General features: G+C 37.1%; 1 protein-coding gene across 1 annotated transcript in view; it reads right to left on the bottom strand.

The window, feature by feature from the left end:
• Positions 1 to 229: 229 nt before the first annotated feature.
• Positions 230 to 19,384, bottom strand: part of CLVS2 (clavesin 2) — a 63,746-nt gene continuing 44,591 nt past the window's right edge. The window contains exons 3-5 of the mRNA XM_049654295.1: positions 11,965 to 12,075; positions 5,507 to 5,727; positions 230 to 451 (exon numbers count right to left, since the gene is read on the bottom strand). Coding sequence (XP_049510252.1) covers positions 364 to 451; positions 5,507 to 5,727; positions 11,965 to 12,075 — 420 coding nt within the window. The 3' untranslated portion in view covers positions 230 to 363. The remainder of the gene's footprint in view (positions 452 to 5,506; positions 5,728 to 11,964; positions 12,076 to 19,384) is intronic.

Below are 19,384 nucleotides of genomic sequence, written 5' to 3'. Positions count from 1 at the left end.
AATTAGCTTCCATTGTGTATGTGTCTTTTCTGGTTTTTGTTATAATTCATATCACTGGTATGGTCTCATGAGCCAATCTTTTCCAATTTAAGTTACTACCAAAGTTTACAAACTTGACATGAAGATTACATTATATTTACAAAGAACTTGGCACTTACAGAATAAATTATTGACTTTTTTCTTTAACTCCAGACCAGGGCACCCATGGTTCAGGCAAATGGGAAAGCCCAATGCCTTATTATATATTATGCTACATTAACATGAATAAATAAGTTTCCAGCTGGTCATTCTTCCACAGTGCTGTCCCTGTTGCTGAAAACAAGTACCTTCCATTTCTAATCCATGGAGAGTGTAGAGAATTTATCAGTCCAGAGAGAGCAAAGGTTGCATGTTTTCTTCTTCATTTTTATCCATGCGTTTTAGTACTGTAGGATCCACTACTGACTGGGATCTGGAAATGATAAGGCCAATGTCAGAGAGTTATTACCAAATAATCATGTTCCCTTCTCTGTCTTTTCTCCATTATTACTGCTCTCATGGATGCGGATTATCTTCCCTACATCAAAGGCTTTATGAACTGAGAATGCTGCACGTTTACAGAAAGACATGCTTACCATGGGTTTTGCATCAGAGGGAGAAAAAAATCCCCTCTGAGCTCTAAATAAAATAATGAGCAGCAAAGAATTCTAAATGTACCATAATAGGCTTAAGTTCTACTCTTCCCAATCGATCAAGAGTCTTTTCTTTGAGAGTGAGAATTTATAGCGTAGGACAGATGGATGATAATAGCACATCCCCAAGTGGAAAATTATTACAGTGAAACTATTGTTATGAGAAATGATGTAGAAGTGATAGGAGCCTTGGTTCCTGTTTTAAAGAGCTCTTGGAAACAAATTCAACACGAATGTGCATTTTAACCACCTTTCTAAATGTTTATTTATTTATTTATTTTGAAAGAGAGAGTGAGAGCAGTGGAGGGACAGAGAGAGAGTCCCAAGACAGACTTTGCGGTGTCAGCGTGGAGCCCCATGCAGCACTAGACCTCACCAATCGTAAGATCAGAACCTGAGTGGAAATAGAGTCCATTGCTCAAACATTCAAGCCACCCAAGCATCCCTAACCATCATTTTCTATTTTGGATGACCACAATAGGAAAAGAAAAGGAATCAAAATTTCAATGTGAGCTTTTGTTTATTTCCCACTAGAGCATCTGAATAAAATCAGTCTTACTCTGGAAAGTTTCATGAAACGATTTAAGGCTTTAAAAGAGTAAAAATCCCTCTTGTTGAGGCAGCAGCACTTTGTGATTACAAGAGCAATCATTCGAACTCCTTATACATGCCTTTGACAGTAGGTAGGGATTATATCTCAATTCATCATTAGGAAACAACTTGAAACTGGGCAGGGGGAAAGTCAATGAAACATACTACTGTTATGGCAGGAAACTGCATTCTTAATAGCTATGGCATTAAAGAAGCAGCTGCCCTTTTAAAATTCTCCTCAGTAATGAAGTCCCCCCCCCCCCCGCTGCATTCCAGCCAATTGGCTATTGCTGTGGCAATATGCCTCTTAGCAGACCTCATTAAGTATCAAAAAAAAAAAAGACTGTAAGCTAAAATACAACTGCACATGCTAATGAAAAAGAACAGCAATGGAACTAATTATCAAAGCAAAAATAATTATAGGATTAACTGATTAATTGACTCTTTTATTTAAATAAACCTAAATTCATCTCTAAAGAGGGAGTGCAAAGAAAGGGGAGGACATTAAAATAGGAATGTTTTATTTCCTAAGTCATTTTCACTATTTTATCTCAGTAATAGGTTATACATGTGTATATCAGAAAGGAGACCAACTAAAGTTGAATGAGCAGATGGGTGAGAGAGAGACAGTGGAGGGAAAAGAGGGAGAGGTACAGGGAGGAGAAGGGGAAATAAAGGAGGAGGAAGGAGAGAAGAAGGAGGAAGAAAAGAAGGAATAAGGGATTGTGTATCATTTTTAAAGGCAATAATAATTTATCTTCAGAAAAATAATTTTTAATGTTTATTATTTTGGAGAGAAAGAGAGACAGAGCATGAGCTGGGAGGGGCGGAGAGAGAGAGGGAAACACAGAATCCGAGCCAGGTTCCAGGCTCTGACCTGTCAGCACACAGTCCAATGCAGGGCTCGAACTCAGGAACCAAGAGATCATGACCTGAGCCAAAGTCAGACCTTTAACCGACTGAGCAACCCAAGCGCCCCATATCTTAGGAAAAATAATTTATTTGATGAATAAAATAACATTTTAACACAGTGGAAAATGGCACAAAACACTTAGGAATTAGACCTTTAACACTGTTTTACTTGGACTCAACTAAAAACAAACAAAAAAATGGTCTCCTAAGAAAAATCCATGTTAAAACAAAAAAAAATTCATTTGATGCCCTGCACTAAAGTATTAACGTGACTACTAGTAAATTCCATAAGCAGGGACATGATCAGTTTCTCTCCTTACAGTAAACACAATGTGTATCACAGTCTGTTACACAACAGGATCTTAATATCTTGAATTCTACCCAATAAATAGTTTCCATAACTGAAAGAAGTTTGGTATTAAGCATTTAAAAGCAAGAGTAATAAAGATAAAGCCATTTATCCTATAAAAAAAGAAATTCTTAACAGAAAATCCATTTTAAAATTCTCACAAAGTTAGATTTATTCTATAAATGTTGAAGCATAACCTAATAATATTGAATAAGTACATGCCAAAGCTCTTCAGGCAGCACAAAGTGCACAATTTAAGCATTTGCCAAAGGGTTCTATGAAAACATATATCATACACACACATGTGCACACACACACATACAGTCTTTTAAATCCTTAAGTTCCTTGACTATTTTTAAAGAGTGATTAGAGAATATGGTTATTTTAATATTTTAAATTACAGTGCACTATTCAACCTGGGATTAAATTCTTAGTTTGCTTTTATCATGAACTACCAGTATCAGAATTGTTGGATGATGAACGCTGGCTCCATATGTAGAACAATTCCTCAACAAAACAAGCCAGGCAGAAACGATTTCTGATTAAGAGTTTTTGGTATTTAATTGTCCCAAGTGTACCATTATTTTAGTCCAGATTTTTTTTTGCTGTGTTATACAAAAACAGCAGGGCATTTTTTTTTTTCAGTTCATTTATTTTTGACAGAGAGAAAGAGCATGAACAGGGGTGGGGCAGAGAAAGAGGGAGACACAGGATCTGAAGTGGGCTCTGCACTGAGAGCAGAGAGCCGGATGTGGGGCTGGAACTCACAAACCGTGAGATCATGACCTGAGCTGAAGTTGGATGCTTAACCAACTGAGCCACTCAGGTACCTCACAACAGGGCTATTTGTGCAGGATCATAATTGTGCGGGATCATAAGTGAATGTGTCTGTTTCAGCTACAATAGAAGGAGTTGTTTATCATTAACTCATAGTATATGGGAACCTTCTCCACATAGCCTCTACTATCTTTGCAATGAATAACCTCTATTTTTTTTTTTGCATGAAACCCAATAACTTAAATTTAATCACTCAGTTGTCATTTATTCATTTATTATGCACCCACAATGTTGCGTTATACCTTTGTGTTTAAGAGGACAGATTTTGGACAGAAGTGGATTCCAATTCCAGGTCTGCTATTTGCTAGCTCTGTGACCATGAGAAGGCTATTTAAACTTCCTAGATTTTGTTCTCTTAACTTTAAGAGGGAGAATACAACACCTACATCATACAGATGTACTAAGGATCAAACTCAATAATGCATGCATAAAGTCCAGCACAAACTTTGGCAGGTCACAAATGGTAGCAGTTAAGGAAACGACTGATGGAATTGGATTGTTGGTTTTCCAATATTAGCAGTGCTACTTTGTGTCTATGTGGCATGTGGGAGTTACTTATCTTCTCTTTATCTGGATCTCCTCACCAATGAGAGAGGAATAGTTCTAACCTATTAGTTATTTATAGAAGCAAACAAGTCAACATATACAAAGCATTAGATGGAGTTTGACATGTAGTAACAACAGATGTGGAATATTATTCAATAAAATCTGAGCTCATATTACCATGGCAATATTAATATTGCTACTCACTCAACTGTTACGTGCCTACCCTGGGCACTATCCTAGGTACTAGAGATATAAGGCAAAAGACATTCCTCCACTTTGAAACACCCACAATCTTTTGAACTTTGTATCTTTTCATGGACTATGGTATTCCTCCACAAATTGACACAGAGGCAGAAAGTCTTCTTCCTACACCTCTAGCTAAATGCCCCCAAAGGAGGAAATATCTACAAGTCTTTGGCAAAGGAATGATTTTTTTCCCTCTCAATCTAATGATAATATAAAACTGGGGGGGGGGATGGAGAAGAGGAGACAATTTTCTCCCATTCTTAACAGGGAACTGCCATTCCCTGACTTAGAGAAGATGAGACTCAAGTGAAATAACTTTCTTAGGCTCATTCTTCACAAGTTTTCAGATAGCACCCTAAGAACTTCACATAATACAAAACCTACCCCAAACAAAGGATGTCTGAAATTCTAATCAATCCATGTCAGAAGCAAGAAACTCAGGGTTGGGAGGTCAATGTGCTGTGAGCCAAGTCGTCAGAGGACAGAACGGCCTAATTAATTGGAGAAGAAAATCAAGATCCAAAAAGACTTCAAAAGGTGGACAGACTGAGCCAAATCTAACAAGATGGTGTTAATCAATTAAAATTGTCTGCTTGGAGGAAAAAGCTAAACACAGAAAGAGAGAATTATGAGGATATGGATCTGTAAGTAAAGAGCCTTCTAGTGTTAGGGAGCTCAATATGAGTCAGCAATGTGCTTTCGCTGCCTGAACCACAGCAATAGAGTCAAAAACAGAAATCAAAGGAAGCCACTGAGGGCAAAGCTAGGGTTCTGGAACCTAAATGCAAGTAGCGATAGCATCAGATGTCACCTATTCAATTCTGGACATGGCATCTAAAAGGGGCCACTGACAGCAGAGCACTCCTTCATTCACTCCACTGGTACCCAGTGAATACCCTCTCTTTGTGCCAGGCCCTACTTCAGGCACTGGCAATTCAGAGAACAGGACAGACAAAGCCACTGAAGTCTTCATGAAGCTTAAATTTGGGGAGAGGAAATAGAATTAAATAAAATCAGTGATTTGACAGACAAAAAAATAAAGGAAGTGACTGATAAGGAGTGACCAGAATGAGGAGGATGTAGAGTTGATTAAGACCAAGTGGTTGAAGGGCACCTGGGTGGCTCATTCAGTTAAGAGCCTTGTTAGAGTCTCTGTGAATATGGAACAAAACTGTGCTGACATTACCTTGTATGACTTTATCTTTGACTTAACTTTCTTAGACATATACTGATGGAGGCATAAAAGGATTTAAAATCCCACCAAATATCTATTCCCCAAAAGTATAAAACCTGGAGTTAACTGGGGGCACCCTCACACTGGCTCCAGCCCACTTCCCAGCCACCTCCAGCATACCTCTTCATGGACTTGGGAGAGAGTTCCTTTTCCACCTCTTTTACAGGCATACTGTAGGAGTCCACATTGTATTCACTGTCATCATCGTACTCGTGATCTAGCAGTGTTCTTGCCCATGTTCCCATATCATAAGGGGGCAGCATTCCTCCAAACTCAGAAGGCAGGATCTCAGGATGAATTAGTTGGTGTAGACTGTTCAGGTTGTTACCATGCAAAAATATCTACAAATGCAACAAGGGTGAGGGGAAACACACACAGGAGAATAAATACAATCCAAAGGCTAGGAGCAGGGAGTGAGGCTAGGAAAAGCAAAAATAAGAGTTTTCCATGTCTGTTAAAATATTTAAGTCCTTCATCCACTCTGTAAAACAGACAGGGATGGTATAGTTATACTAATATTTCATATAAAAATCCTGAGGCATAGGAATTTTAAGTAGTTTCTAGAAAGTCAGAGGGTGGTTGGGTTAAAGAGGTGGAACCCAAAATTTATAGTTTGAGGTCATGAGTAGAATCCAATGTGCATATTGATCTGTACATCATCCTGATGTTAGTTGTGCAGAGCTAATGGTGTGCATAATGAATGCTGTTAAAATAGACCATTCTCATAAGGGACTCATCAACTGTAGAGCCCATCCAAGTTATTAAGCCCAAAAGCTGTTACTACTTTGGCTTTTTCTTTATCATCAATAAAAATAAGAACACTGTAACCACTAAATTACTGCTTTGTAATGCAAAGTGTGTAATGTAAATAAAAGTAGATTAGCATCATCATAATGAAAGGTTGAGTGAAGGTTCACATCCCAAAGGACTTAAGTTCTATAATGTTGCCAGCATCTTCTCTACTAGTGGTTTCTATATTTATTGTTCAAATAAAAATAAAATAATGGAGTGAAAATGTAAAGATGTATGTATACATTAATTGTTGGTATTACTGTCTACATCTAGCTTTTTTTTTAACTGGAAAATTATTCAAGCTACAGATGCAAGATTTATTCCTCCATGAATTACTACCTCTTTCCTCTTCTTTCATTTCAATCTCAAAACTATAGATTGGTCTTCTCTGAAAAAGCATTGTTGTCATCTCAAATAATTTATAGAACATTTGTTTAAGGATTATAGTTTATAAGTAACTTAGAAATAGTCACTTATAGTTTAAAAGTGACTCATATTTCAGGTTCATGATGAACAAACAGGCTAATATATTTATCTTCGCTGTCTGTATTTTTAAAGTCCGCTAAAGTAAATATATGGGAAAACAAAGAAAAACTAGTCTACAGTATTCAAACAAAATGATAGGGATGGGAATGATCAATCAACAAGTAATTTCAACAGATTATGGACCAGTAAAAGCAGGTGAGAGAGGGTCACTGGCCAAAATAGGCAGAGGAAATGGCTGCCTGAAATACTTGATGTGGGGCCAACGGAGGGAGAAGATGCCATCTGCTGCCAAGTACATCAGGCCAATTGCAAACTTCACACACTTCCACTCCTCTTTGCAGAGCACAACAGTCCCCCTACCTACCCCCACCACACACATACACACACACACACACTCTTAGGTTCTTCTTAGGAGAAATTAAAATAATTGAGGCCGGTGGTAAGTTAAGTTCTGGCACCTGAAACTCTTATTTTATTAGTTATACAATCTTATTTCATTAGATGTGTTTCTTCACGTAACAAACCTCCTTTCAAGTCACGCATGAGTTATCATCATAAATCCTTAGGGAGGTAAATGGAATCCTAGCACACTACTTCCTCTCTCTTTGCTAACATTCTGCTACCTCCTCCCTCAACATCATTTTCAGCTTTGGCCTTGCTTCCTCTTTCACTGAAAAAATAGGGCAACCAGATGAGACCCACCCACCAGCATCTGTGTCCATATGCTGTGCCTCCGCTTCTAGTACAATGGAAAGATAAACTCTACAAAGGCCAACCTCTCCACCTGTGCACTAGGATCCATCTTCTCTCCTCTACTCAGTTATACTGCTCAAGCAGTTCTTTCCAGTCTCTCTCACATCATCGCACTTCCTCCGTCTGGTGGATCTTTCCCATTAGAGAACAAACCTGCCAACTCTTCTCTTTCCATTCCCTCTCAAAAAGACACACAAAACCTCTCACGGCCAGATTTCTACTTCCAGTTATTCTTCTATTTCTCTCCTTCTCTTTATAACAAAACTCATCAAAGGAGTTGTTTATATTCACTGTCCAAATACTCTAGTCCCATTTTTCCTGAATCCGGTCCAAACAGGCTTTGCCTCCCACGATAACATGGAGATAGTTCTTGTCAGGCTCTTTCTCATTGCTAAATTCAGTGTCCGATTCTCAGCCTTTATTTTTCTTGAACTCTCAACAGCACTGGATATAAATGACTCTCCTCATTGAAACATTCCCAGCATCTCACGATTTTCTCCTACTTTGACAGATGCTTCTTTTCGGTCTCTTTTGCTGATTATTCCTCATCATCCCAACATCTTAATGTCACAGACTTCCAGGCTTCAGTTCTTGGATTTGTTCTCTTCTCTAAGTGTACTTACTTCTTGGTGACCTCATTCAGTCCAGTGGACCTAAATATTGTCCATACACTGAAACATTTATATATCAAATCCAGACCTCTCCTTTGAACTTTATATCACTATTTCTACTCTCTACTTAACATTTCCACTTAAAAGTTCGATGGGCACCTCAAACTTAATATGTCCAAAACTGACTCACAACTTTCTTCTCAAAATCAGTTCCTCCCTGTTTTCAATGTCAGTTAGTGGTATGACTGCTTCTAATTTCTCAGGCTAACACCTTCAACCCATCCTTAATTCCTCTCTAAGTTGTCAGTAAATCCTTTTGGTTCTTTCTTCAAAATATATCATGAATCTGAACATCTGACCAACTCCACCTCACAACCCTAAATGAAGCTATCATCATCCTTCAAACTGTATTACTGCACTAACCTTCTAATTGTTCTCCCCACTGCAACTCTGGCCACCTGTGCTCTATTCTTAACACAGCGGCCAGAATGACCATGTCAGATGATGTTATTCCACTCACAATTCCCCATTGGCTTCTCCTTTCTCAAGGAGTAAATCCTGTAAGGTCCTCCATAAACCTCTTCTTTGAACACACCTACCCCTTTACTTCCTGGTAAAGCATACCATGCATGCATTTGTCCCAGAACATTTGCAATGGATGTTCTGTCTGAGGATTTTTGCCTTTAGATATTCCTATGGCTTATTCTCCCATCTCCTGCAAGCCTTTTCTTGAAAGTCTCCTTTCAGGAAGACCTCCTCTGGTGAGCCTTTTTAATATCGTAACCCTGCCCAACCTGGAAAGTTCTGTCCACTTTCCCCACATCATGTTTCTTTATATCATTTCTCACCATCTAGCATATTATATAGTTTACTTAGTTTTACTGTGCATTTACTGTTTTGACAATTCATAAAATACTGTCATGTCTCCAAACCCAAGGTTTCTTGAAAAATATATACTATATGAAGATTCCAGAACTCTTAAATGTGAATGCACCTCTGGGATGGGCAAAAGGATGCATTGCAATAATCCAACTATTTAATTTTTGCTTTAGATTTTTCTTTGTTTTAACTAGTTGTTGATAGCGGCATGATTTATTAAAGTTTTGCTATTTTTTTTCTCCTTATATTTTTCTCTTCCACCATTTCATTCAGGAAGTCTTGTCTTTGTGGGCTCCCTAGCCTCAGTGTACCTTACAATTCTATGAATTAGCCTAAATAATGCTTCTATTTTATTTCCCTAAACCATGCCATTAAAGAGATTATGGCAAGTGACCTGAGTGGAAGGGAGGAAAGTGAAATACATTTGGGAATTAGCAAAGAATAGCAGAGTCCACCATATGGAGGAACAGGTGGAAATCTGCACCCATCAGTAGGGAAAGCTATATCCTGTCATCTCTTGGTGAGTGGCAAGACCACAGCCCTAGAATAGCTGAAGGGTGCATGAGAGTTGAAGCCTAGCCATTGGTTTCTAGCTTAATTACAGATAACTTGGGAGCAGAAGGAAACCTTTATTCAAGGAACTAGTACTGGCTTCAACAATGAAGATGTCAAGTGGCCATGATGGATGGGAAGTTTGGTTCTGCATGAAAGACTCCAGATATCAATGAGATTTTGGGAAGAAGGGACCCTTCTACCACTTCGGGTTCATATGCCTATCGTCCAGCATGTTGGAGACTCAAAGTCAGATTTCATTTAATGAAAATAAATAAATAAATAAATAAATAAATAAACAGAAAATCAGGTGTTTCCTTTTTGTGACAAAAGATTCACAATTATTCCTTAAGTTTTCTTTTACCAGTTTTTCACAGCATAGATTTATAACATCTGAGGAAGTGTTTGAGTAATGTGGTGATGCTGAATGCATCACTTGGAATACCTGTAAAGAAATATAATTGCTTTGTTCATTACATTAATTATTTAAGTAAAAATTAAAAGTGTTTTAACCTATAACTATTTATAAGTCATATAGTTTTAATTAAAACGGTAAAGCTCAGATACCTCACTTCCATCTGGAATAATGCTACCAAAGAATTTTTCTAGGCATTGTCAAAACTGTTCAGTTCACTCAAATAACCGCAAACCTGGAACTTTCCTCATTTTTTAAACTTGATCCTCTTTAGTCTTTTTAACAGAGCAGAACATTGTGGTCAGAACAAGTCACCCCTGTACTCATAGTCTTTCAAAGTATTTCTCATTTCACTCTGACTGAAAGCCCAGACCCTTGCAATGGAATACAAAGCCCCATGTGATCTGCCACGCCATACCCCCTTCTATCCCATCCTCTACTACCCTCCTCAGCGGCTCATTCTGCTCCAGCTTTCTGAGCCTCCTTGCTTTTGCTAAGGGTATATACCAGGCATGTTTCTACCTAAGGGCCTTTGTCTTTGCTATGCCCTCTGTCTGGCACTGTCTTTCCCATAAATCCACATATTCAGCTCTACTACCTCCTAGCTGTGATTTAGAGCAATTTGCTTAACCTTCTGTAACTCATTTTCCCATCTATAGAGGGAGAAAAATAACAATGCTTCCCCTTGAGCCATTGTTGTAAGGATTAAATGAGTTAACATATGTAAAGTACTTAGAACAGCATGTGGCATAGAGTGAATACTACAGAAGCATTCACTAGTATAATACGTACTAAAAGCCCCAGCAGGTGTTTTGGATCACCTGATCATCTCTTCATAAAACAAAGTTTGAAAGTGTTACTTGTGAAGCACATCAATACATTTTTCTGAATTCTAACATGTAAATTAATTTGACTCTCACTGGTAGAAACTATTCCTGATATAAATTATAATTGTTTACAGAATTCTTCCTCCTAAACTACTGAAACATTTTCAACAAATTCATATCCAGAAGACCTTCTGCTCACTAATGCTTGATACAAACACATACTTAACAATTACTTCTCTTTTATGCTCACAAGGAGGCTTCTACAACATGGCATGGAAATACCTGAAGTGCCTTCTCATTCATTGGGAAACATGGAAAATTGCCTTCAATAAAGATTTAGAAGTAAAGCATACTTTACTTTGGAACTAATCGTTTGAAAATTGGTCACAGCACGGTGGTAAAAATAGCTCTAAATCTGGAGATGTCTGGATTCCTATACGAGCTTTATAGCTGTGGAACTGAGTAAGCAAGTTACTCCATCTTAAGACTTACTTTCCTTAGCTCCGAGATAGGAGATACTGCTTACTAAATTTACACTTCAGAAACTTTTGGAGGCTAAAATGAAATAATGTGCGTTAAAACACATTTTAAAGTCTGTATTATTAATAATAATGAGAAATGCGTTCAGCATTTATCACGTACCATGCACTGTGCTAAACGCTTTATATAAATCATCTTATTTGCAGAAAAAATGATTATTTTGTTGCATGTACTTTGAATATCCTCATTGTTAAATGAAACCGAGCCTTAGAACTCAAGTAACTTGCAATCTAAACAAATATTAATATTTTTAAACATCAGCATTCTTTCTGAAATGTGTGATCGATCATGATGATCACCACAAAATTATATTAGATTTCACAAAATTCACTATATTCAATATGATACACATTGTGAAATAACTAGCATTCATATATCCACTAATAAAATGATAACTTTTCTCTAGATCTTACTTGAAATTAGGTGTACTAATAACAAACTAGTAACATGGCATAATTTTTTTTTTTACTTTAAACTGGGGCTTTATCATGAATGTACTGACATGTTCTCCCAATTTGTGGGAAAATAGACAAGCAGGCTTGCGGGCTTTTGAATATTTCTTTTATATGGTCTTTAAGAATTTTTAAATATCTTGTATGTTGAATATTTACATGCAATATAGAGGTACATTTACCACACCTGATATTATATACACATTATGCATCATAATTCATTGAATGTGGGAGGAGAAAAAAGTATAAAAACAAAGAAACAAACAAATACCCTTTTCCGAGTCTTCTCCTTTAGGAAAGGCCGGATCACGGTATACAGGGCATGGATATACCATGGCTGATTGACAAAATGAATTCCTCCAAATCGTGCTGGGAAACTATCCTAGAGTAACACGAAGCGGGGAGAAAAATCAAAACATGCTTTAATATATTGAGAAGGCTTAAGGAAATCATATGGTATATAAATTTGTTATTCCACACACTTAAATGAGATTATTTGTATAGTCAAGATGAATAAGAAAGACCCTTACCATATTAAACATTATAATGTTCATACCGAAAGTGAAGCAATATGTAATAAAGCAAATCCTTCTCAAGAACAGTTAATTACTAACTTCAGCGCTTTTAAGAGTGCCATATTTTAAGCCTACAAATTGTTAACAGTCATTATAGGCCAAGAAGAAGAAATAAATACTTTTATTTATTTGTCAAATACTGAATCTAGTTAGATAAGTGTTGTATTTAAATCATTTATATTTATATTAAAGTGTACCTAATTTAAAATATTTTATTAAGTTCACTGTAGTCAACAACAATGTGAGCACCATTATATTTCAAAACTCACTTTATCTTATTTTGTCAACTTCATTATAAACATTCTCCTTCCCTTATCTCAGCCATAAAAAAGGGGAAACAGACTTACGCAAAATAAAACCTTAGCGTTGTAGTGTAAGAAATTTGGGGTTGTATTTTGCTAGGTTAAATTAAGTCAAAACCCTTTGAGCTCACCCCACAGGATGAAAACGGGCCTGTCAGAAAGCCACCCTCCTCTTCAACAAGAACTCACTTGTGTAAGGTTCGAATCTGAAGTGACGTAGAGAGGTAGAGAGGGCTTTTCTTCCTATCTGTAACTAAATAGGTGCATCCCATTCACTCTACAATATGAAGGGAATCCTTCAGCTGAATGAATTACAACATCTCACAGTGCACTTGAGGAAGCCACATAAATGGACTGATTCTTGCTACTAGTTGAAAAATTCCACACTGAACTGACTACAAAAGTCTTCTTTAAAAAAAAAAGGGCTATACCACTAGAAGTCTCTCTCAAGGCGTATCATGATAATTAGCATTCTTCTGGATTCTATTTAGAGCATGAATGGGAACAAATGAAAAGTAAAGGAACTGAAATAATCAGATGCGTTTTTTTTAATTTAATATTTTCTTAAACAAGATTGTCTAGTCAAAAACACACATGGCATAACCCCATTAAAATATTTTAGTTTTGGGGGGACACTTTGGAACATTAATAATTAATTCGTGGTTTTGCATATTGATTTTCAGAGCGAATAAGCATTTTTTTTTTTTGCCAAGCGATATCTATCTCTGAGACTAACACATTATAAAAAGACAACGGTACTGGCTGCCTATGTGGCTCAGTCAGCTAAGCATCCAACTCTTTATCTCGGCTCAGATCATGATCTCATAGTTTGTGAGTCTGAGCCCCACATCGGGCTCTGCACTGACTGTGTGGAGCCTGCTTGGAATTCTCTCTCTCTCTCTCTCTCTCTCTCTCTCTCTCTCTCTTTCTGCCCCTCCTCTACTTCCTTTCTATCTCTCAAAATAAATAAAAATAAACTTAAAAAATAAAAAGAGAACAGTACTAGATAAATAAATAAGAATAACTAAAGATAAAATTTGTCTCCTTTAATGCCAGTGTCTTACTTCTTTTATAAATACATAGTTTTCATTTATCAAGAAGTTATTACAATAATAGAAATGAATCAGATAGAAATACAGACATAGTTTGTTTTTAAGTTATCACATTTTTATACATAAAAAGAAAATAATGTATACACAATAAAGAGAATGCTAAGATAAACACCCATGTGCCCTCCACTCACCTTAAGAAATAGAACATGGTTAATAACCTTAAAGTTTATTGTATTCCTATTCTTTGATCTTCTACATTTTAAAATTTATATTGTAATTCTTTTGCTTATATTTTATTTTATAAACATTATAAATATATAAATATAATATTTTACTTGTTCTATAGTTTATATCTTATATATTTTATTTATTTTTATATATTATAGTTTTTGCTGGCATGTATATATAGATTTTAGGGATATATGTGTTTATATATATGTATGTATATATATATGTGTGTGTATATATATATATAGAGAGAGAGAGAGAGTTAAGTTTTCTAACTACTTAAACTTTATCAAAATGTCAGTGAATATATTTTTCTGTTGTCACATAACATTGTTTTTAAGGTTTCCTGTATTTGAGTTTTCTACATGCATAGGTATAGTTCATGGTCACTATTGTATAGTATACCATTGTATGATACCTCACAATTTATTTTGTATTGTCAATGCATGGTGTTTTCCAAATATTTTGTCTGTTTGCCATTACCAGTACAGCTGCTCTGCAGACTTCATTCTTGGACATGTCTCTTGGGCATGTTCAAGTGTATATGTGGGGTATACATCTGAACTGTTAACACTGAGTCAGAGTGTAGAGACTTCAGCTTTACACAACTGGTAACAGCAAGTATATCAATTTATACCCCTCCTTCCCCCAGCATTGAGGAAAGTTCCAGCTCTTACCCATACCACACTTGGTACTGTCAATCTGTTGAATTTTGCCAATTTATTGGGTATAAAATAGATTTTCATGTAACTTTAATTCCCTAGTTACTTGGTCTTTGCTTATTTTAATTCCATCATTAATAACATTATTTAGTAACATAACCATTTAATTAATACATACTTATTTTGTTTTATAGTCCTTGAGCGCGTGAATTTGCTTACTGTCTCTACTGATCTTGCTTACAGTATCTTGTTTATGGTGAACTTATATTTGGCTAATATTATCCATTGGGAATCCTGAAGGAGCTGGCTTGAGGATGCTTTTCCCCAGATGAGATCTGTATCAGCTCCTACTCAGTGCCATCAGCTTAGTTTGGCTTTAATTTAATTTCCCATCTTGGGGTTTCTGATTGTACAGTGTATATTCAAACCTCAGCCTCATGAGATAATTATGGCCTCAGACTATCACAGAAGATAATTACCATTATTATTAATACCAATATTATCATTATTATTATTTTCCCACCTGCTTATGGGAAAGGCAGAGAGGTTTACCTAAAGGTTTCCTAGCCAGCAGTGATTTTCCTAGCACAAACCTTCCCTAAGGGTGCCACACCTGGAGGAATGCAAAATCTCACATCTAGTCCCCCATTTACCCTCAACTAGTGCAAATCTAGTCTCTGCTTCTGCCCACCCCACACCTTAGGCAATCATTACACTCTAAATCTGTAGGCTCCTGCAGCCAACATTTGCCTCCAGAACCACCCAGGCTTCACTTATTCCCTGGGTTTTTTTGTTTGTTTTGCTTTGTTTTTTCAGTAGACTTTGTGTTCTTGTCTCAGGGTCCAGAGGCAGGTGAGGGGTAGGTGTGATTCTTTTGCTGTGATTTACCTAACACCTTTGTGCTTCCTGGCAGGAAGATCTTCGAGAAATTTTAACCTATTGCATTACCTGAAGCAGAACTACTTGGAATGCTTTTAAAATACACTCTTGAATGAGCATTTAATCTCTAGAACAAAACTGAATAACCACCAGCTATCAAGTTTTATGCCAAGTGTTTAAGACAGTGATTTTTAAACAAAATCACACAGAGGCCACGCTTCTTCTATTGAAAAATGAATATGCACACATATACACAAAACTTAAGCATGAGTTCATGGGCATTCTTGACTGTATCTTTACATAAAGAATGACTTAATCAGTACCAAATCACATTTAAGACAGGGTGAAAGTGGAGAACACTGACTTTGCAATCAAATTAATCCAGGTTAAAATTCTGATTCAATGCCATCTCTCAGGCATCAAAGTCCAAAACAAGGATGACATAATCCGATTCCTTCCTTCTCTTTACTGTGATGCCCTTGTTTCCTTCCTCTCTCTCTTCTACTTGTGGTATTACAATTACACATACGTTATACCTTCTGTAGCTGTCCTCCAGTCCTTGGATACTCTATTCCATTTTTCTTTTCAGTGTTCTTTCTCTTTGCTTTTCAGTTTTGGAGGTTTCTATTGATATATTCCCAAACTCAGGGATCCTTTCTTTAGCCGTGTCCAGTCTAATAGTAACTCCATCAAAGGCATTCTTCATTTGTTACAACATTTTTTATCTCTAGATTTTTTTTTTCTTTTTTAGACTTTCCATTTCTCTGCTTATACTATCCATCTGTTTTTGTGTGTTGTCTACTTTATCCATTAGAGCAGTTTGCTCTGACTCTTCAAGTTGTGTTTTTAGACTTTTTTTAGTATACTTTATAATTTTTTTCTTGATAGCCAGACATTATGTACCAGATAAAAGGAACTGCTGTAAATGGGCCTTCTGTAATGTGGTGGTGAGGTGTCATGGGAGGGAAATGTTCCACAGTCCTATGATTAGGCTTCAGTCTTTTCGTGAGTCTGTGCCTCTGGACTGTGAACTCCCAAGTGTTTCTCAGTTTTTTTTTTCTCTTCCCTTAGGTGGGACAGGTAGCCTAGAGTTGTGTATTTCCCTTCTGCCACCGGAAGGCTGGAGTGTGGTATCTCCCCACCCCTAGGTCAGTTAGGTTCTATTAATACCCTTGCAAATTATGCTCTGGTTAACTAGCTTCTCCTGAGGGCAAGCCCTGTTAGGAACAGAGGATGGCAATTGTGATGAGCACCAGGTGTTTTATGTAAGTGCTGAATCACTAAATTCCACACCTGAAACTAATAATACACTAAATGTTAACTAAATGGAACTTAAATAAAAACTTGGAGAAAAAGGCAGTAAAAATAACAGAGTGCTCTGGCATATTTCAAAGGTTTTCTTCTCCTTTCCCCCTGACATAAACACAAGGGGATTTTTATCTAATATTTACTGTGAGAACCTGGTCCAGCTCCTAGAAGTAAATCTCACAAAAGCGTGGATGGCCCCCCAAGACTGGGCCCCCTGGAATTTTTAACTCTCAAGTTCATTCCCAATGAGACTCCAGCAATTTGTCATTCAAATTTCATGATGTCCTGGCTGGACACTGATTCTCACCATGGTTTGTTTCCTGTTAAGAGTCTCTGCTCCAGTAAGCCAAGACTCCCTGTGTTCACCTGTCTGCCCGTCCAGTCTTGTTGATAGTGGTGTTCCCTGATACCTTACCTCTCTTGTGAATCTAAGAAGAGTTGTTGATTTCTCAGTCTGTTCAGTTGTTTACTTGTTAAGACAAAGTGGCGACTTCCAAGCTTCTCACAAACAGAACTGGAAACCAGAAGTCTGATTCTCTCACTTCCAATCATGCCCGAAGCCCTGCAGTATTTATAGCTTCAGCTCTGTGTAGCTTCATATTTTCATATTCACCCTCATGACCACAATAAAAACCCAAACCCCACTGTGTCCACTCCCCTGTTTGGCACCATGTCACTTCCCTGCAGCCTCTTCATGTCTGTTTATGTTCAAGTGCAGTTTTATAGCATGTTGACTTTGTTCTCTCCCTCATGCCTGACATGGCCTTCCTCCCTCTTTGAATTGTCTTCTTGTGCTGATCTTTTAAGGCCTAGCTCATGCAACACTATCTCAAGGAAGCTCTTTTTGATCTTTTCTCATTTTTTCATGCCCTACTCTCTCCGTGAAAAGTCCATTCTCTGTCATCACGAGCACAGTGTCTAAGTATCTTAGCGTACTTGCCACAAGACCCTTAAATTTTCTCTTTATTTGTCTGCCTCCACTACTAAACTGTGAGCTCTGAGTGCGCGATTGTGTGTTGTATATGGTCTGTTGGTGCTTGGCCTGGCATCCATTTCCACCCACTTCATGCCCCACCCCATAGGGCAGGAGATGGAAGGCTAAAACAAAACAACTTTAGAACTGGGATTCTAAATAACAACGTTCTGTCATTCTGTCGATGAGAAGCCCTTCAGCAAGATTTGAAGAACCAGTCATTACATTTACATACAGAGGCCACCATTACATTGTTGCTGCAGTGGCAGCTGCTAGGCAAGCTCTAGAGGGGCAATTCTTTATCGCAGTGTCTGAACACTACCTTCCACATCCTAGGTGGCACTTTGGAGAGTGAGAGACCCCTGGGATGGGAGTAGTGAGAGGGTGGAGACAGCAGTTTCTTGACCTCTAGATCACATCTGCACGGCTGTGACCTCAAAACCAAGAAAGCGGACATAGTCTGCTAATGACATTGTCATCCCTCGCGTTCTTCCAATGAGGTTTTAAAGCGTGAACTCCCTGTATTTAAATCCATTTGTCTTTGAACTATCCAGAGAGATTTCTGTTTTGTGCATCGAACTCAGTTCCAGACTGTGTGTAATTCATCTTCCCATTCCCAACATTTTGAAAACGTGTGTGTATGTGTGCGTGGGTCTGTGTGTTTGTGTATATGTCCTATAGCAAAGCTAGGTGGATGTTTCTTGAAAAGAATAGATTCTGATATTTATTATTTAAGTAAACTATTTAAGTAAACTGAGCCACAATTTCCTTATCTGCAAAATGAAACATTTAATAGGACTGCTAACAGCCAACCATAGCTGTTAGCCATTAAACACACCTCCTAAGTACTGGGTTACCATATTAATAATCTATTTTTTTACTCTACACATATAGAAATGACTATGGAGGCAATTTTATAATGTGGTTTAATGGGTAGTTATTTGGTCCTAAAACACTGCATAGTACAAAATAATAATCAAAATAACAATATACAGCATGCTGATCATTGACTCTGCTGGCCACAGTGTTATTCATGGGAGACAATGAAATAAGAAGTACATTGCAATTAGTGAGAGTGCAGTCAAGATAGGTGGAAGAAAGTTAACAGAATTTCTACCTTCTGAAAGCTTTTGGCAATTCACCTGCTCCCATTCATTTTCCTCTTGAGTGGTAAACTTTGTTGTGCTGGTTGCACAGATTATCTTGCCTGAATGCTTGAGTTAATGGAAACTTGGCCCACCAAAGCTCCAGTGGAATTCAACATTTCTCCAAGCCTCTGTTGACCATATGCTCAAGTAAATATCTTTCTTTGGGAGAAGATAGATTTGGAAGTACTCCCTTCATGCAATATGTGAGTTTCCTTAAAAGTTGATTGCTATTGCAAACAATTACAAAATGATATCAATCAAAGCAAAACCTCTACCTTCTCCTCATTGGCATATAAACAATATACACATTATAGATATTGGCAGTATGGGCACTATATAGAGAGGTAAATATATGTATATGTATCAAATATACATAAGTAAGTTATTCATATATTTCTAGCAAAAATATGTATGCCTTACATGTCTAGCTATTCAAGAAGAAAAATTAGAAAATGAACCATTAATATATTATTCAATTTTTTAATTGATTCTGATGAAATAAAAAATTACATGTTAGGATAATACTATTACAAGTAAATTGTTAGATCTGAAAACACATAAATC

The sequence above is a fragment of the Panthera uncia genome, assembly GCF_023721935.1.
Source record: "Panthera uncia isolate 11264 chromosome B2 unlocalized genomic scaffold, Puncia_PCG_1.0 HiC_scaffold_24, whole genome shotgun sequence".
In the NCBI taxonomy this organism is placed as follows: Eukaryota; Metazoa; Chordata; class Mammalia; order Carnivora; family Felidae; genus Panthera; species Panthera uncia.
The sequence above is the reverse complement of the archived record's forward strand: the minus strand, read 5'-3'. Positions and strand labels throughout refer to the sequence as shown.